At 40.2% G+C, this 19,024-nt stretch overlaps 1 protein-coding gene across 4 annotated transcripts in view; it reads left to right on the forward strand.

Moving 5' to 3' along the window:
* Positions 1-2,976: 2,976 nt before the first annotated feature.
* LOC131251024 (peptidyl-prolyl cis-trans isomerase CYP22) overlaps positions 2,977-19,024 on the forward strand; it is a 30,311-nt gene continuing 14,263 nt past the window's right edge. The window contains exons 1-4 of one of the 4 annotated variants that reach the window (XM_058251473.1): positions 2,977-3,240; positions 12,376-12,399; positions 13,696-13,783; positions 14,618-14,710. In XM_058251473.1, coding sequence (XP_058107456.1) covers positions 3,053-3,240; positions 12,376-12,399; positions 13,696-13,783; positions 14,618-14,710 — 393 coding nt within the window. In that variant the 5' untranslated portion in view covers positions 2,977-3,052. Of the gene's footprint in view, positions 3,241-12,375; positions 12,428-13,695; positions 13,784-14,617; positions 14,711-19,024 lie in introns of all 4 variants that reach the window. The other 3 variants (XM_058251471.1, XM_058251474.1, XM_058251472.1) reach the window with 3 other exon arrangements.

Genomic DNA, 19,024 nt, shown 5'->3' on the forward strand with positions numbered 1-19,024 from the left:
CATGCAGATGATTGACATCAATTGTGAAATTTAGTTTGTGAATTATGATTTCATGGTCCACTAAATGCAAATTTCACTTAATACGATGTGCCCCCTCAAAAAAGAAAAAGAAAAAAAAGAACTTGTTTCCAAAAGTGGAGTTGGACAATCAACATACTATAGTATTTATAGATATATAATTATTGTGTAATAATGTTGTTAAATTCACCTAATGTAATTTAATACCATTTAATCCTGTGTTCCAAATAGGCCTCTTTTCATCATTGGAATTGTGACTCAAACTTAACCTAATTTAGAGTTTTTTTAAAAAAAATTCCCTCCCTCAAGACTTGATAAGAACCGAAGTTGAATCAAATCTAGGTTTGGTCCCAAGTAACGAGACCCAAACCTAATCAACCCAATTCCGAAAACGATAGTACTCAACTTGTTGACAACCTTTCTTAGGATAGTTATTTAGAGCAAGTTAGGGCTGATTTCATTAACCTAATTATCTGAATTATGGACATTTGAAAGATGAAATATCAAATGGCCCTGATGCAACAAAGCTAAAAGATTTTTCAGTGAATTTGAATTTGAATTTTATTTTGGATGATGGTGGGGAGGGGGACTTGGCTTCACCCATGCACTACCGACCTCATTACTGTTAGGAGTTGGAAGAAGCTTTTTCGAGCCTCAACGTGACATATGTGTTTTATCCACACTGTCCATCCATTTCTCATATTCATTTTAAAACATGAGACAAAAAATGAGTAAGATCCAAATCTCAAGTTGACTACACCATAGGAAACAGTGGTGATTGATCGCCCACCATTTAAAAAACTTTTTGGGGGCCACGTAGGTTTTGAATCAAGTTGATATTTGTGTTTTACCTTCATCCAGGTCTATGTGACCTACTCATTATGAAGTTTTTAATGGTAGGTGTTTAATTATCACTTTTTCTGGTGGTGTGGTCCAGTTGAGATTTAGATGTACCTCACTTTTGGGTTCTTGCCTTAAAATGAACTGATAAAATAGTGGTGAGGCCTGCAGAGCTTTTCACACACTGCCCTGCATCTTCTGATGAGCTGCTTGGTCAAGCTCTGATCATGGGCCTACTTTGATATATGTGTTGTATATCCATTTAGGGCAAGAGTATATCCATTTTGGGCAAGAGTAAAAAAATTAAGCAGATATAAATCTTAGGTGTACCAAACCATAGGTAGATGGTGGCGATGGAATGCCCACCATTAAAAACTTCATAAGACCTAACTTTGTGTTTATTTTCCATCCAACTTATTGATAAAGTTATAAATGAAGGTAAAGGGAAAACACAAATATCATGGCTCACAAGAAATTTTTAATAGTAAATCGCTATGTTTCCGGTACCTGGTCCACCAAATCTGCTTTGTTCCTAAGGATGGGTGGTGTGGATATACAACACATGCACCAAGTTGGACCCACACACTAAAGTCGGTGTTACCAGCAGGGGTGGCCTATTGACACTAACAGCAGCGACATTGTTGCTCGACAGTGCTGTGTGGGTCTACAATGATGTATTTGTTCATCCATTTTATACCCTAATTGTTGCTAGACAGTGATATGTGGGTCCACACTTATGTATTTGTTCGTCCATTTTATACTCTAATTGCTGCTAGACAGTGCTATGTGGGTCCAAAATAATGTATTTGTTCATCCATTTTATAGCTTAATTGCTGCTAGACAGTGCTATGTGGGTCCACGAGGATGTATATGTTCATCCATTTTATACCCTAATTTCTGCTAGACAGTGCTATGTGGGTCTATAATGATGTATTTGTTCATCCATTTTATACCCTAATTGTTGCTAGATTGTGCCATGTGGGTCCAAAATGGTGTATTTGTTCATCTATTTTACACCATAATTGCTGCTAGACAGTGCTATGTGGGTCCACAATGATGTATTTGTTCATCCATTTTATACCCAAAGAGCTGCTAGGCAATGCTACGTGGGTCCACAATGATATATTTATTCTTTTATACCATTATTTTAGAACACGAACTTAAAAAATAGCCAAATCCAAATCTCAGTTGGACCACATCACAGGACAACATGGTGGTGATTAAATGTCCACCGCTGAAAACTTACAACACGTGGATTAGGTCATAAAAATAGGGATGAAGGAAAACATAAATATCAGCTCAATGCAAAACTTTTGTGGCCCTAAGAACATTTTAATGGTTGGTGTTCAATCAAAACTGTTTCCCATGGTATGCTCCCCCAAAGATTTTAATGTGCCTAATTATTCCGTTCATGCCCTAAAATGAGGTGGAGAAATGGATGGACGGTGTGGATGAAACACATACATCATATTGGGCCCACAGAGCATCGTCGAGTAGCGCAGGCAGGGCGCGTCCATGGAAAAGGGGCCCCGCATTAGATATGTCACTCAGCGCACCGGATTCTGGAAACGGACTGGCTACTCCCCCTAACACCAGCCCGGTGGCTGATGGTCGGTGCTCTGTGGACCCCCCATGAGGTATGTGTTTCATCCATTCTGTTCATCCATTTTTTCAGATCATTTTAGTTCTTGATACCAAAACTGAGAGGGATAAAAATCTCATATGGACCACACCTCAGGAAAACATGATTGATTGGATATCCACCATTAAAATACTCATAAGGCCCACTGTACTGTTTGTTTTGACATCCAATATGTTGATTAGGTCATACAGAACAAGATGAAGGGAAAAAACAAACATCAGCTTGATCCAAAACTTTTACGGCCCTCAAAAAGTTTTTAATGGTTGAAGTTCATTCAACACTGCTTCCTGTAATGTGGTCAACTTGAGATTGTAATATATTTAATTTTTTTTTGTACACTCTAAAATGATATATAAAAATCAATGGACGGCATGGATGAAACACATACATCATGGTGGGGCCCACGGAGCACCGACCATCAGCCATTGGCTGGTGGCAGGGGGAGTAGCCAATTCGTTTCCCCGGATTCTACCAAAACCCATGTAAAACCCCATTTTCGGAGGGAGAAGAGCTGCAGCAACAGCAGGACTCGTTCGCTCTCCCTTCTCTGTAATGGCGTCTGGTGGAGGAGTAGGAAACGCAGCAGCAGCAACAGCAGCAGCAGTGGAATGGCATCAGAGGCCTCCAAACCCTAAAAACCCAATCGTCTTCTTCGATGTTACCATCGGAAACATCCCAGCCGGTCGAATCAAGATGGAGCTCTTTGCTGATATCACCCCCAAAAGCGCTGAGAATTTCAGGTACCTCTCTCTCTCTCTCTCTCTCTCTCTCGGAATCGTATGAGCAATCTCTCCGGGTTTTCAGTTGAGTGGGCCCCATGGATTGGTGATCCAGACCGCTTATGTGGTAGACACCAACGTGGATGGAGAATCCCCACTAAAAAAGATCTCCCAGATGGAACGATCCTAACCTTCTGGTCAACGGTCTGCGTTTGGAGGAAGATGGGATAAAAATTGGATTGCTACGATTTTGTGGAATCCCTCGATAGTGTTGGGGGCCTGGGGACCATCTGATCAACGATACGGATTATCTGCGATGCAGCCCACTTTGTTCAAACTAAAGGCTAGAGGTTCATATAACTTATCCTCTCTCTGATGCATAAACCCTAACCCTAATTTCCTCTTCCCAAATGTGATCGTTCGCAAAAGTATCTACAGGGTCAGAGTCCATGATTGTTTTGGTTGGTTAGACTACAGTGTGTGATTGCTTCAATTTACGGGCTATTCGCTGTATGGTTGTCGTGTGCACGCCAATCAGACTGTCCAATGAGCATATCCTGTAAGGCATGCTAAGGAGGTTGTGTGGTGCTGATGAGGATGAAGGTGGTCCCAGGAGGTAATATCGATGTCAATAGAGACATGTATGAGGGTGCTGTTAGGACAGTGAAAAATGGCCTGTTGTTAGACTGATGTTTTCAAAGTAGAAAGGTTACCATTAAGTCATTATTTTTTTTGCACTTAGATGATTAACCGCTAGTGTCCAATATGGGTCTCTTGGTGTATGTATGTTTTTTTGTGGATGATGTAGTGCTGTTCGATGAGACTAGTGAGGGGGAAACTGCTAAATTGGAGGTTTGGAGGAAGGTTATGGAGTTTAGAGGCTTAAAAATTGATAGACTCAAGATGTTCCCTTTGGAATTCAACTTCAATAAGATCAAGTATAGGGGCAAGGTAGTTAGAATCCACGGTCAAGAGCAAGGTATTCAATAATGGTAGTGGCGGCCATAACGGCTACCGCCGTTACTGTTACGATACAGCTGTTGTGGCCATTTCTCTCTCTCTCTCTCTCTCTCTCTCTCTCTCTCTGAAAAAACTTGTATCGGCCCCCATAATAGGCCGTTACGGGCCATTTTTTCTGTAATGGCCATTATGGTCCCATAACAAGTAATGGTTTCTGCCATTATCGTTACATAATGACTGTTACATAACCATTTTCACATACCTTGCTCAAGAGATTCCTCAATGTAATGTGTTTCAATACCCTCATTCTATTATCCAAAAAGATGGAGTGATTGATGAGGATACTTCGAATAGAGTTGAGAGTTGGGGGTTGGGCAGCTTAGCTGGGGCGATTTTATTTGTCCAATTTGCAAGACTTTTCTTTAAATTTTCTATGATGGGCTTCCACGAAGATGAAGCAGCGACCCTTCTTCTTAATGGAAGCCTGAGGGAGGGAGGGATGGGCAGTTTAGCTAAGGCAATTTTATTTGTCCAATTTGCAAGCCTTTTCTTAAAATTTTCTAAAATGGGCTTCCACGAAGATGAAGCAGCCACCCTTCCTCTTAATGGAAGCCCAAAGTAGGTGAGTTATAGGAAAGCAGCGCAAGAGGCTTGAGCCTGGAGTCAACTTCAAAGCTTATTAGTATGCCTTTCCAGTTTTGAAGTTGGGACTCCTTACCTTCACATATGACGAGAGTATCATTGGCGAATTGAAGGTGGGATATGGAGGATGTACTCACTGCAAATCAAATCCATCTCTTCAGCTTTGGATAGCATGCTACTCAAGCCTTCAACAGCAATTGAGAATAGCAAAGGGGAGAGAGATCCCCTTGCCCAAGACCTCTTGAGCTGGAGAAAAGCCAATTCGGGAGTCATTGATCAAAATTGAAAACTGAGCAGATGAGACCTTCAAATATCCAACGACGCCATTTTCTCCGGAAGCCCATCCTCTTAAGCATGCATAACAAGAATCCCCAATCAACATGGTTGAAAGCTTTCTCCATATCAATTTTACACACATCTTCCTTCTTGTCTCCTTTATTAAAATGAATGCATTCATTAGCCACAATGATCTCATCGAGTATTTGCTTGTCAAGGATAAATGCTCCTTGGAAAAGTGAGATAATTGTAGTCACAATCAGCTTCAGCCTTTTCGCGAGGACCTTTGCAATAATTTTGTATATGCTGCTTATCCAGCAGATGGGTCTAAATTCAAACATCCATTTAGCTCCCGAAGCCTTTGGAATCAAGCATATGATGGTAACACTCATACCTTTGCTGAGTTTGGCATTGGAGAAGAATTCCTTGAACACTTTTAAGAGTTCTCCTTAGAGAATTTCCCAACAATGGTGTGGAAGAATCCCATATGGCCTGTTTGGTCTGTGGGATTAAATGGTATGGAATTGCATTAGATGGAATTGACACTATTATTGCACAATGATTGCATGTCTGGAAAATACCATGATATTTTGGCCATCTAATCCCCACGTTTGGCATTAAATTCTTCATCTGGGACAAACACTACTTTAAGCGAAACTCGTGTTTGCTAGACCATGGAATTGTAATCAACAGACAAGATTCACAATTGATGTTAGTCCCTTGTACACTTTTATAAATCGAATGTCACATATAAAGGGCATATATGGATGGACGGCATGGGTAAAACATATGCATCAATGTGGGGCCCACAAATGTAGTGGATTTTATAATACACTAGAAATCCTACATGGGAACAAATGCAATTCCATCCCACATATTTTCAATCTTTCCACTCGTCTCTAAATACCTGATGGAATTTGTATGGGACCAAATGCAATTCCATCCCACCTAAGCCCACGTATGGAATCCATTCGGACCTAGAGATCTATTTGAATCCACTCCTATGACCGCATTGCGGATTTCATCCTCACTGAATTCCTTTTTTCCAGGATAAATGCGTTTTCCGCCAAAATAGTTTGGAAGGAAATTCCCTCAAGGGTGGGGTCTTTGATGGTTGTCTGCTGAGTATAATCACTTGACAAAGTTAATCGCTTCCGCTTTGATTTCTTTTGTCTTCCATTAACATATCGTTAACAAATCATATTGCAAATGAGATTTTTCCTTCTTTAGCCATTTGCAATTTTGTGGAAAAAGCTAGTGTCGCCGTCTCTTGTAGTCTTGCTTTGAGCCAGGTCGTTTTCATCTTTGACACCACACTATTTCCTCTTGTAGAGAAATCTCATTGAGATACCAAACAGAGAGATTAATCCTCAGAAGTCTTTCATTAGGAGTGAGGCCCACTTCATCTTGTTTCTTGTCGAGAGATCAGGTGAATTCTTCAGTGGCCACCTGTCTTTATGATTCTACCTTGTTCATCGTTGCACTCCATTTTTTTAAATTTGATTTTGATAAATTGGAGCTTCTTTAGAAACTTGTAACTTGTCCATCCTTGTGCTTGACAAATTTTCCTCCATTCCTCCGTAAGAGTCTTGAAATTTTGAATCCTCAACCATTTGTTTGTGAATTTAAAAGCTTGAGGCTCATTTTTTTACCTCATCCATCCGGAAGAGAATCAGTCAGTGATCCAAGGCTGGCTTTAAAACAGTTCCTGCTTGGAGAAAGGAAGTCTCCTTTCCCATTCCCCATCAACGAGGAATCCATAAACTTTGCATAAATTAGGGAACCTTGATTGTTGGACCATGTGAATAAATGATTTGAGCTTGGAAGGTCGATGAGATTGCAATCACTGGTGAATTCGCTAAAATTTTTGAGAATCCAATAGTCTGCTTGAACCTTCAGTTTTCTTTATGTCAAATTTGATCACATTGAAGTCTCCTCTGATGCAGCAAGGGCTTCCCCTTTTTCAATAGACCTCTTTCGGCTCCTAAAAGGGTGTCTGGAGGCTTTCTCTATGGGGCCATACACATTTGATATCGCCCGTTTCAAACTATCCTCATTGTCTTGCAGCATGACTGAGATGGAGAATTTGACCGTAGTTGTGCCCACACAGCTAAATTTGTTGCAATTCCAGATTACAATAATTCCCCCAACCGAACCAATGGCTAGGACTGTTGACCAGCCATAATTCCTTTTTCCCCAGAGATTAGCTATCGTTCTGTCATTCAAACTCTTCCACTTTGATTCAGAAAATTAGGAAAATGTCAAAGCTGTGATTTCTAATGAGATTGCTAACAACTAGCCTCTACTTGGAGGCCCCCAACCCTCTTACATTCCATGATACCTTGTTCTTGATCTCTACCCTAGACAATCTCTGAAGCTTCTCTCGGATCTGACTTACTTTTCTTGGACTTTGTTGGAAGCTGGAGATCATCTACGATAGGTGGTCCCCCTACATTTTCATCTCTGACTTGCATGCAAAGAGATTTTGTAGTTCTTCCCTTGTCATTGTGATTGTCACTCCAACTTGTTTTCTTTACGCTACTCGATGGAATTGATCTGATGGGGGTTAGCATTGGCTATGACATTGATGTAAAATGCTCTGAAAAAGAACCTTCCTCATCGCTATGACTGGCCCAGCTGTTATCGACAAGAGGTATCATGGAAGGAGTGTAGTGAACCGTGTGATGATCACTGTCAACTTCGTCTTCGCTGTGTGAATCTATGTCAAAGACCTTTGCTGGTGATCTTTGAGGTGCCAGTAGAGAATTGGAAATATTCTTGGTTTGAGTCATAGGATGAGGTTCACCTTCGGGAATCTTGCTCGGCAACATTGGAGACAATGGTCTTTCAGCACAAGCTTCAGTGTGCGGCTCCAAAGGGATTGAGTAGTAGCTTAGAGTGTTGAGGTTGCTCTTTCTCAGTTGTGAGTCCTAGCTTGCTAGGTACTCCAGTCCACTGGGTCTGTCAAGGTTTGAATCTAGGGATAACTATCTATCCGTCTCGACTCTAGCTGTCTTCGGATTTGAAGAAGAATTTGAATTTGGAAAAAAAAAACTTTCCCTCCTGTTCTCCGCTACGTAGGAAACTTCTGGAGGTGGGTCCCTTGATGATGTGGAACTCAGCTGATAGTGTGAGCTTTGCCTGTCTTGATATTGTTGGAAGTGGGTTGACTGGCAAGAATATCTTGCATGTGCAAGGCCACGCCATCATCGCCTCCTTTCCCCTTTGTTCAATTGTCGAGGTTGGCAACTGGAAGAGGGGAGTTGCTCACTGAAGGTTCCTCTACTGCAAATGAGATCTTCAATGATATTTTTCCAATAGGCAAGCATTTGAAGCTGAAGCTCACATCATTCTTGCACAGGTTCTTCACCCTGGCAAGCTCCAACACCTCTCCTTGCACCATTGCTGGGTTAATTTCAATCGCTGTGCCAAAGCAACTACCAAGCTATGAGAAGGTTTTGAGAAACCGTGCATGTAGTGGTGTTTCGAATATCCGGAGCCATACTACATTCTGAGTAGCCCAGAGTCCTTTGGACCAAGGGAGCATAGCTATCAGGGCATCAGTTAAGGGTTTGTTTAGTACGTGGGCTTAGGTGGGATGCAATTGCATTTGGTCCCTTGCAAATTCCATCCAGCATTTGTAGGCAATGGGAAGGTTGGGATCATGTGAGATGGAATTGCATTTGGTCCCATGTGAGATTTCTAGTGGATTTTGAAATCCACTACATCTGTAGGCCCCACATTGATGCATGTATCTTATCCACGCTATCTATCCATATGCACCCTTTACATGTGACATCCGAGTTATATATGTGTACAAGTGACCAACATCAATTGTGAATCTAGTGTGTTGATTACAATTCCATGATCCACCAAATGCGGGTTTTGCTTGATGCATTGTTTTTCCCAAAGGAAGAATTTGATCCCAAACATGGAGATTGGATGACCAAAATGCTATGGTATTTCTAGACATGCAATCATTGTGCAATAATGGTGTTAATTCCATCTAATGCAATGCCATACCATTTAATCTCACAGACCAAACCGGCCCAGATATTTTCTGAGGAGGATTCATCTATGTGAGTTTTCTGAGCTGCTTCTAGAGATAACTTGATGGAAAGAGAGTTTCATTACCCTTAGCTTTGTGTCACCCTCGCAGCTGAGAGCTTCCCTAGAAATAAGCTGCATAGTTTGCGCATTCAAGGCATGCCTTGAGAATCCTATAATCACGTTGTGCAGAAGGGATGTTTGGTATTCGACTTCCTTTTCATTTACCATAACCTTTGTTTTCGCGATGTCCCTCCTCGCTCTTCCCATCCCTGGAAAACGATACCCTGTATGAACACTTCTTTGAAGTTTAGGCCTCTTTCCTTCTTGTGGCTGGGATGTTGGCGATTTTCAGTGGTCACCACTGTTTCCAATTGATTTCTGGATGATCCTTCATATATATGCTCTTAAGGAACATCGTTGCGTTCCTCATGGGTGAAGTCGACCTTGATCATTCTACCGCCCAACTCCACTTCATTGAGCGCATCAATGGCTCTCATGGCTTCCCATTCGCGTCATGTCTGCCCAAGTGTTTGAGCAGCGGGATGCAGGCATCAGCAACCTCACTGAAAGGGGAGAAGTGCTCTAAGAGATCCTTTTTGTTAGATTTAAAGAAGTATCAGATATGAAGAGGGTGAAGTATTCCTTTTTTACGTCATTTTTTCTTCTTTGCCGTTTCCCATCCTTCATTTGTTCCCATATCAAAACATCCATTGGAGGAGCCAAGAGCTCATATGAGTGTATCTTGACAATGAGCTCAACATAACCCCCATGAGTGTATCTTGACAATGAGCTCAACATAACCCCCCACGAAAAAAATAAATAAATAAATAAATAAAAATGCACACACACCCAAAAAAAGAAGGAGAAGAAGACTTCATTAAATGGCTCTCAACCGTCTCCAAAAATCCTTTTTCATGTCAAGATCTTGTGGAGAGTTGTCTAATCCAAATTGACTTCTCCACCCAATTGGCCCCTGCATTTTGACGATATCATCTTCTTCACTCTATTATTATTATTATTATTATTTTTTAAATCCTCAAAATAAACCTAGATCTAGTATAAATTAGAAAATTAGTTTTTAAGCTTCATGGTTGATATGAAGAAACAAGCGAAGAGAAAATGTTTGAAATTTGGCCTTTTTGGATTTACTGGCCCCACATGGTGCCAATATGGGCCGATGAGCATTTTCAAATTCTGATCCTTTTTTTTTTTTCCTACAAGTCATGTTAAATCAGTGTCAAATTGTTACAAAATTATAATTTTTCATGTTTTGCATTAGAAATCAAGGATTGGGAGCTTCGATGTTGAGATTTGTAGGAGATGGGCCGAGTTGTGATTTTTTTTTTTAAAGTCAAAATTTCCCAATTTCTAGCTAATCGGTTGCAATCTTTGTGTCCAAACATAAAATCAAACATGTATGTAACCTGATCTAGTGATTCTTCTTTTGCCTTTGAATGTATTGGTTGTGTTTCCACACGTCTTCTTACATTTATAAATTATATGAATACACTTTGAATATACTTGCATCAATTCAATTAGACGATGCATAGATTAGGACCCCATACAAAGAAAACATATTATACGCACTTGTTTTTTTGTAATGTTTTGATTTATAAGTGTGTATTGATGTCTTTTTTAACAATTACTGAAGTTTCATTGAAAAATTCGACCAATTTCCCAATATTTCCCCACGTTTCCAACAACGGCGATACAATATGCACTACAACCAATATGTCCCATGCGATAACCGATATGTATCCGTAACCCAAGGGTGCGCTACATAACGCGATATCGATATTTCAAACATTGGGGGCATATAGAGCCTTAGATAAGATTGATTGGCAAAATAGGCTTCATAAAGCCAGCCCCAAATTGCTGGGACAAGATTACGATGACAATGATGATGGTGAGACTGATTGTTTATGATTGAAGTAGTGGTTTTTCATTTTCCACTAGATGTAAATTCATTGCTTTACGTTGTCATATGCCCTTGTAAACATGCTATCTGTTTGTCTGTACGTGCATGTGGATGTAAAGTAGTATATTGCTTGTGTTCAAGGGGCTGTTGTAGCTCTAAGATATGATGGTTCTCCCAATAGGATATGCTTTAGGTGCAAAGGGGGGCATTGTATCACCTTAAAATCAAAGGATCTATAATGAGGTGGCCCCTAGTGCACATGGAATTTGTTTGCATTTTGTTTTCAGTTCTCATATACAATTGGGACACTTTGATCAACTCGGGAGGGGGCAATACTAAGGAGAAAGATACATTGTGAAACCTCTAATGGGAGTGGAAAATTTCGTGGGACATTCTTCAGGAAGTGCAGGCATTTTTGGAGTGCCATGCGCTGTTAGAGATCAAGATGGTTATGTTCTATTGTCCTTGTCCAAACCAGCGGGAGAGGGGGACTTGATTGAATCAGAGTTAAAAACAATTGGGAAGGCCTCTGAAACTTTCGTTGCCTCCCATTCCACTATGGTAGTGGTGGAAGGCAGCTCCAAAAATATAATGATTTGGCTGACCTAAGGTTGCCGGGAACCTTGAGACTTACTTTCATCCTTGATGAAATTAGAGATTTGATGTCGAGGGCAAACAGTTTGTTTTCCTCCATATCCAGGGACACAAATTTGAATGCAGCAGCTCTTGCAGAAGAGAGAGGTACAGGATGCTTTGTGTGTTGGAACTTGTTCCCTTCTTTGTATCTGAACTCTTATTTTTAATAGAATTTGTTACCCACCAACAAAAAGAAAGAAAGGATTAAAAAAAAAAAAAAAGAACCTCTAGGTGAAATAATATTTTTGTAAGGATAATCTGATCATTCGACCACTTATGCCACGTTTATGGCATGTTTGGGCTTTTGGATGAAGGTAAATCCTAAAAAAATAGGGATTTGCACTCCATGAAACAGGCTCTTAAATAGAAAATTGTCATTCATTATTGTTATAATCTACACCTTCTTTAGCCTACTGAACAATGGTTATAAAGCTTTATGGGAATACGGAATACCAAGTGCTTGAATCTGTAGTAGTCCATTGGCATTAGAATTATTCATAAACTATGTGATAATCGATATACTTTTAAATGTCCCACAAACAGTTCACCATAGTTTCTGAAGATGCCAGCTTAATCATTTGTGTAATTCTGTTTTGCTTTTTTCTATTCATTATTGCAATTTGCATTGTGGAAATGCTGTGCATAACACCATCCTTCTCTCTGTTGTATGGCAGGCAGTTCTGCACTGGTGAGTACAGGTAGGTGGACACTCATCTTCAGCAAGCTGTAAGTTGACACATTTTATGAAATATAGCCACCTCCATCATCATAGTCTTGTCCAAGCTGTTTGAGGTTGGCTTTATGAATCCCGTTTCGTAAAAAATCTTTTCTTAGGTGCTATCTTTGATAAGTTAAAAAAAACTTTTATATCCCTTCTCACAACTTGCAATCCATGTCTTTTTTGGTCCCTCTCATCCTCCTTTCAGGTCCTTCAACCAAAATCAATGTTCCCTTCTTTACTGAGGCAAGCTTGAGTTTCTTTTCCACGTGGCAAAAACATCTGAATCGGCTCTCCCTCATTTATCTCCAATTGGGGCCACGTCATGGTTGCCTTGAATGATCTCATGTTTAATTCTATCCTTCTCAGTCTTCCTGGACATCCATCTCAATATCCTCACATATACCATGTTCTTCTGTTCATGTTGGCCCTTATGAAAGCAGATGATCATCATTATTATTGTAAAGATGGCCCCAAAAGACTGGGACAAGACTATGAAATATATGTCATCACTGCCACCACCACTGCTACCATTATTGTAAAGCCAATCCCAAATAGCGGGGGACAAGGCTATGATGGCAATGATGAATATAAATGTGCTTGTGTGTATCCTTTGGGTTGTATGGTATGTGCATATTGCTCGGGTATCAGAATTATATAACATTCCAGCTGTTAAGCATTCTAGCCATCAAATGAAAGTGCTTAGTTGGGCTGGCCTGGGCTAGCAAAATGAAAATTTTGCATAAGCCTGGCCTGATCATTTCAAAATCCGTGTCCTAGCCATCTTTTGGCCTAGTTCTTAGTCAAATGATGGCCAAATAATGGAAAATATTTTTTGGGAAACGTGTGAATCTTCCTGCTGACTTTTTCCATAGTAAAATGTTGGAGAGATGGAAATTGTGAGCTGATGAATTTTTAATGTTTTGATGCATATAGATATCGCTTGAATGTCACAGTAATAAACATGCTGCTAGTTATCAGGGAAGTGCTTAGTTCAAGAACAAGTGGATTCTATGGTTGGCAATACTCTTTCCTTGGAAACATGAGGCACTAATTTTAAATTGGTCCCATACGTATACTCCAAACTTGTCTTTTTTTTTTTTTTTAATATCATTTTTAGGATTTCACCAAATCCTGTTGTTTGGATTTTGTGATAATTTTAGGACTTATGATGTTATTTGCTCCTAAGCTTAGATTTGATATAATATTGACAGCATCTTCCTTTGGGTGAGAAAGCACAAATTTATATTCTTCCATTGATCCGAGATGATTGCAGAAAAGCTGGAATACCGATTGGTTACAAAGGATGCCAATTTCATAGGGTGATTAAAGATTTTATGATCCAGGCTGGTGATTTTGTGAAGGTCGGTGCATGTTGTTGATGTTTGTATTGCTGGAAATGTCTATTGCATTTTTATTTGTTTATTTATTATTACTTTTTTGTAAATTTAAAATGACCATGCACTAGCTTCTCTGTGGCCCATTCTTAACTAAGAATCTCAAATAGGGCTTGGAACATGCTAGGTCCAGCTATGGCCTAGGTATACCCCAGGCTCGTCCAATCGTTAATTGGGCAGAAACTCATCCCGAGCCCGACTGACCTCAACTATTGGTTATGTGGCCATCAACTCAAGCTGAGCTCGACTGACCTGACAGACCTTATGATGCCAACTGGGCCAGCCGACCAGTTTACAGCCCTTCTATAGAGACCTGTTTACAGTACTTATGATGCCTACCGGGCCAGCCAACCTGTTTACAGACCTTCTGCGGAGAGCAAGGGAGTCTCAGAACCTTAATTTTGATCAGTCCATGTAAAAGCATGTTTCCAACTGTCCAAGGGCTGACCATGCAAAAAAGCGTGTCCAACTGTCCAGAGGCTGACTATGCAAAAAAGTGTCCAGCAGTTCAAAAAGGCTATACATTCTTGAAAACGAATGTGTCAGCTCCTGTGATGTAGTTAAACACATCAAGTTGCCACATCTGCCTTCTGTTTGGTGATGCAAATCATCACAGGGACCAGAGAAAAGATGGCAACCCCAAGCAGCGACCAGAGAAAAGATCTTTCCTAGGATAAGCACAATCTGGCACTCTTGCATTATGCCCTAGCAAATCCTTTTTGTAAAATGAATTTAGGCATTGTTTCAGATGTGATGCTTGTGTTTTCCTACCATCTGACCCCTATGATCTTGTATTTTCAGGGTGATGGTAGCGGATGTGTATGCATCTACGGAAGTAAGTTTGAAGACGAGAACTTCATAGCAAAGCACACCGGTCCTGGTCTATTATCCATGGTATGTAGTTTCGTGTGTGATTGTCACTCACTGTATACTAGTCATTTACTTACCAGTCTTCTTTATTGAAGACCAAATCGCTTTGTATTATGCATTTACTAGTTTTCTTCGTATTGTACATTTCACATGCTTTTCTTTTTTCAGTGATTTCACCTGTTCACAGAATTATATTAACTATTAATCATTTATTGGTGACCTTTCAGTGTAAATTAGACCGCACTATTAGTCCATATGATTTTAGAGATCAGGAATCATAGGATACATGAATTGTGATTCTGCGCAAAACATATGGGTCTTCAGTTCTGACAAGTGGGTCCATGTGTTGGTAATCCAGACCATTGTTCTATTGCATCCTACCGTGGACTTACCATCCCAAAAAAAGCTCCTAGATTGGAAGATCTAAGCGATCAGTCTTTGGACTTTTTCAGCTGAACGTGGACTGCTGATGAGGACATTGTGCACACGCACGCCCGCACACCACCACCCCTACGCACGTACGTACCCAGAAGGAGGACCCCACCATCGATCTGGCTCGATGACGACGTCCAGGGAGGGCCTCCTAGTTAGAAGACAAGTTTTGGTTAAAAAAAGTGGGCCCGATAGTCAATAAAAGCCCATCATGAGATCTCATGATCGTGGCCCACTCGTCGGATTGATTTCATATTTTAGGTTTTGCTTATTGTTATTATTTAGAACATCGTGAACGATTTAGATTTCTTTGTTTGGTTTTTATTTTAGTTTATTTCATCGCCAAGTAATAGGTTGCGTACATGGTGCGAGTTTTTGGGGTATATGGTTTTCCCTATAAATAGGCACCCTAGAGCTGTACACGAGTCGAGTCGAGTCGAGTATCGCCCTACTCGTACTTGGCTCTTAACGCCCGAGTGCTGCTCGTACTCGGCTCTACTCGGCCGACGAGCATGGACTCCCTGCTCGTACTTTACTCGCCCGAGTACTAGCCGAGTACGAGTATTAAACGAGTCGAGTCGAGTCCGAGTTTTCGAGGCGAGTTTGAGTACGAGTAGAAATCGAGTTGAGTAGAGTGCGAGTTTTTGAGGCGAGTTCGAGTCAATTAGAATTCGAAGTTAAACTAAACAATAAAAGATATAAAATGCACATAATTTATGATTAAAAAACTTTGATAATTACATTAACATATTTACATTACATTGTTCACTTCAAAATGACAATTTATAACTAATAACCTCTATAAGAGGAGTGTCTTCCTGTATTGTCATCTGATCCATCGGAACTGCTATCTATTTTTTCATATACAAATTGGTTCACTTCCTCTGAGTCAGAAGGCGAAGAGATTTTTCCTTCGTGCTCTTTTACACTTTGAACTAGATTTTTCAAACTTGTTTTATGTGAAGAATTGTATGTAGTACCCAATGCCCTATAAAATTCACCGAGACGAGTCGGGAATTTGAATTTGTTACTCTTTTTTTTCTTCTTGTTTGTCGTACTCGAGTAACTCGACCCTGCTTCAACATCATGTTGTCTTTGACTCGAATATCGCTGAAGTCTAGAAACATCTTCCATACTGCGTTTTAAGGCGAGTTGGAATTGTTCTTCCTCCAAGCCTTTTAATCTGGCTTCCTCCTCTGCATCTTCTGTGGATGTCATTCGTGTACTAGATCCAGAAGCAGAAAGTTTGGATGGAGTAAAAGGTTTTCTATTCAAATCTAACAGAGCTTGAAAAAGAATTTGGACATCCTTAGGGGCATTGGGGCATGGTTTTGCATCACCACCTCGACATGACAAGTGTAAGTGAAAGCGATTAGTCTTGTTTACAAACTTTGCGCCACACAAACCACACTTAATCTTTATTTTTCCAGACCTTGGTGGTGATTCAACTAGAGAAGCATAGTCCCAAATGTTTGTCGATGGCTCAGATGACGACATATCTACATTCAATTTTTAATTTAAAAATCAGAATATTGATAAATAAATTGAACTTGATATAGGAACAAAAGAAAGCAATATAAATGTATCAAAAGTAAAAAATAAAAGCAAATGAACAAGCATATGTAAATAAATATCAAAGATTAAAAGTTTTCCAAACCACATTCTAAAAGGACCAACACTTTCGTGTTTGCAATTGCAGTGAAATAATATTACAGATCATTCAACATTCAACCAAAAAAAATTACAAAACCAAAAATAATTACTGATCTCTAGGTAGAGACTCGTCACGAATCTCAATCCCCTCGTCTTCATCATCATCATCATTCATATCTGCTCCCCATATTGGGCGCAACCAATCTTGCGTACAAATCAACGCCTCAACTGTATTTGGCGAAAGTGAGCTTCGATACTTGCTCACAACCCTGCTCCCTGTGCTGAATGCGGATTCTGATGCCACTGTTGAAATTGGTATAGATAATATGTCTCGTGCCATCACAGATAATGTAGGGTATTTTGATTCACTAACCCTCATCTTCCACCATTCCAACACATCAAATTCGGATCGCATTACGATTGGCTCCTTGAGGTACATTTCTAACTCTGATTCTTTAGTATCAACTCCCATTCGTGCTTGTGCCAAGTATGATATGTATTCATTTAGCACATCCGGATTACCAGGTACAAAAATATCCGCATCTCTAATTTCTTCAACACCCGGTGCAGGTAAAGTTTTAACATACAATTTGTACAAATCTTCAAGGGCTTGACGAACCTTAGACGTCTCTGCTGCCGCTCTTTCAGTAGGATAAAGCTTCATGAAAATAAAGCTAACCAACCCCATATTACAACGAGGATCAAGAACAACTGCCAAGGACATCAACAGATGACATTCGTCCCAGTATTTATCGAACTTCGTCTTCATACCAACTGTCATTTGGCGTATGAAATCTGGACCCGCACTGGCATTTTTCTGTAGAGCATCCTTAATTTTCCAAAGAGACGGAAGAAACAGATTCGCAGTTGGATACTGATTCCCAGAAAAAATCTTCGTGCAATCGTAGAAAACTTTGAGAAATGTGTGAACTTGTTGTGCTTTGGCCCAATTATCTGTGCTCGGCAACCAAGAATACATTCTGTCACGTGCCGCGTATTCAGGAAATGCAAGCTGTAATTCCATTGCCGCATCTAACATTTCATAGGTCGAGTTCCAACATGTACAGATATCCAACTTCAACGTTTTTTTAGATGGCACATTTAAACGTTGGATGATGTCATTCCATACACTCAGTCTCAATGGTGACCCCCTTATATATTTCACACTTTCTCTTATGTTCTCTATAGTGTTGTCAATTGCTTTCAGCCCTTCTTGTACAATCAAATTTACAATATGGGCACAACATCTGACCTGGAATATTTTTCCTTCAAAAAATAAATTTCCTGTAGCCTTGAACTGGTTACGTAAGCATGAAACGACACTGTCATTTGCTGAAGCATTGTCTAAAGTTATTGCTGAAATTTGCTTCTCAATGCCCCAGCCTTCTAGACAACTGTAGATGCAATCTGAAATAAGTAAACCAGTATGTGGAGGAGGAAGGTGTTTGAAGTTCAAAATTCTCTTGCATAGTTTCCAATCTTTATCAACATAGTGAGCAGTTAATGAAATGTATCCTTTTCTTTGATTGGACGCCGTCCATAAATCAGAAGTCAAAGCTATTCTAGTCACTGAAGCCAAAACTTCTTTCAGTTTCATCTTCTCCTTTGCGTACATCTTCATGCTTTCTCTCTGCACTGTGACGCGGGAGACATTCTCGGCCCGAGGATTAAGGAATTGACAGAAAGCCCTAAATCCTTTACTTTCAATCATTCTGAAAGGTTTTTCTTCCAAAATCACTAATCTAGCAAACCACTCATTCAACTTCTCCTTGTCAAACTTATGAGTGGACACTATGCCTTGGGAGTCGTCCCCTTCTGACTTCGTAAATGACAGTATCTGTTGGCCGGGAGGAGGAAGTCTTGCTTTCTTAGGACACGTCTTCAAATGTCTAATCAGATGTGTCGTAGATCCTCCTGGAATCTTGCTGAATAACCCTTTGCAGTGATTACACTTTATCTTCTGTACACCGTTAACTGTCACATCTTCAAAATCATCCCACACTGCTGATCTCTTCTTCTTCCCTTTGCATGCGGTTGACGTGTCCGTGTCACCCTCTACTATTAGAGGAGATGGGGCCGATGCACCCATTCCAGGGGTATTTGGGCTTTCGTCTTGACTAGCTATCTATAAAATAAAGTTCTCGATATGTTATACGGCTATACCTAGAGGCTAGGGTCCTAGATGGCTAGACCGACCGCTAGACGGGCATAATTACTTAACTGTCTAAATCAGTCACCCATTCAAAGTTAGAT

This window comes from Magnolia sinica, chromosome 7, assembly GCF_029962835.1.
Source record: "Magnolia sinica isolate HGM2019 chromosome 7, MsV1, whole genome shotgun sequence".
Lineage (NCBI taxonomy): Eukaryota > Viridiplantae > Streptophyta > Magnoliopsida > Magnoliales > Magnoliaceae > Magnolia > Magnolia sinica.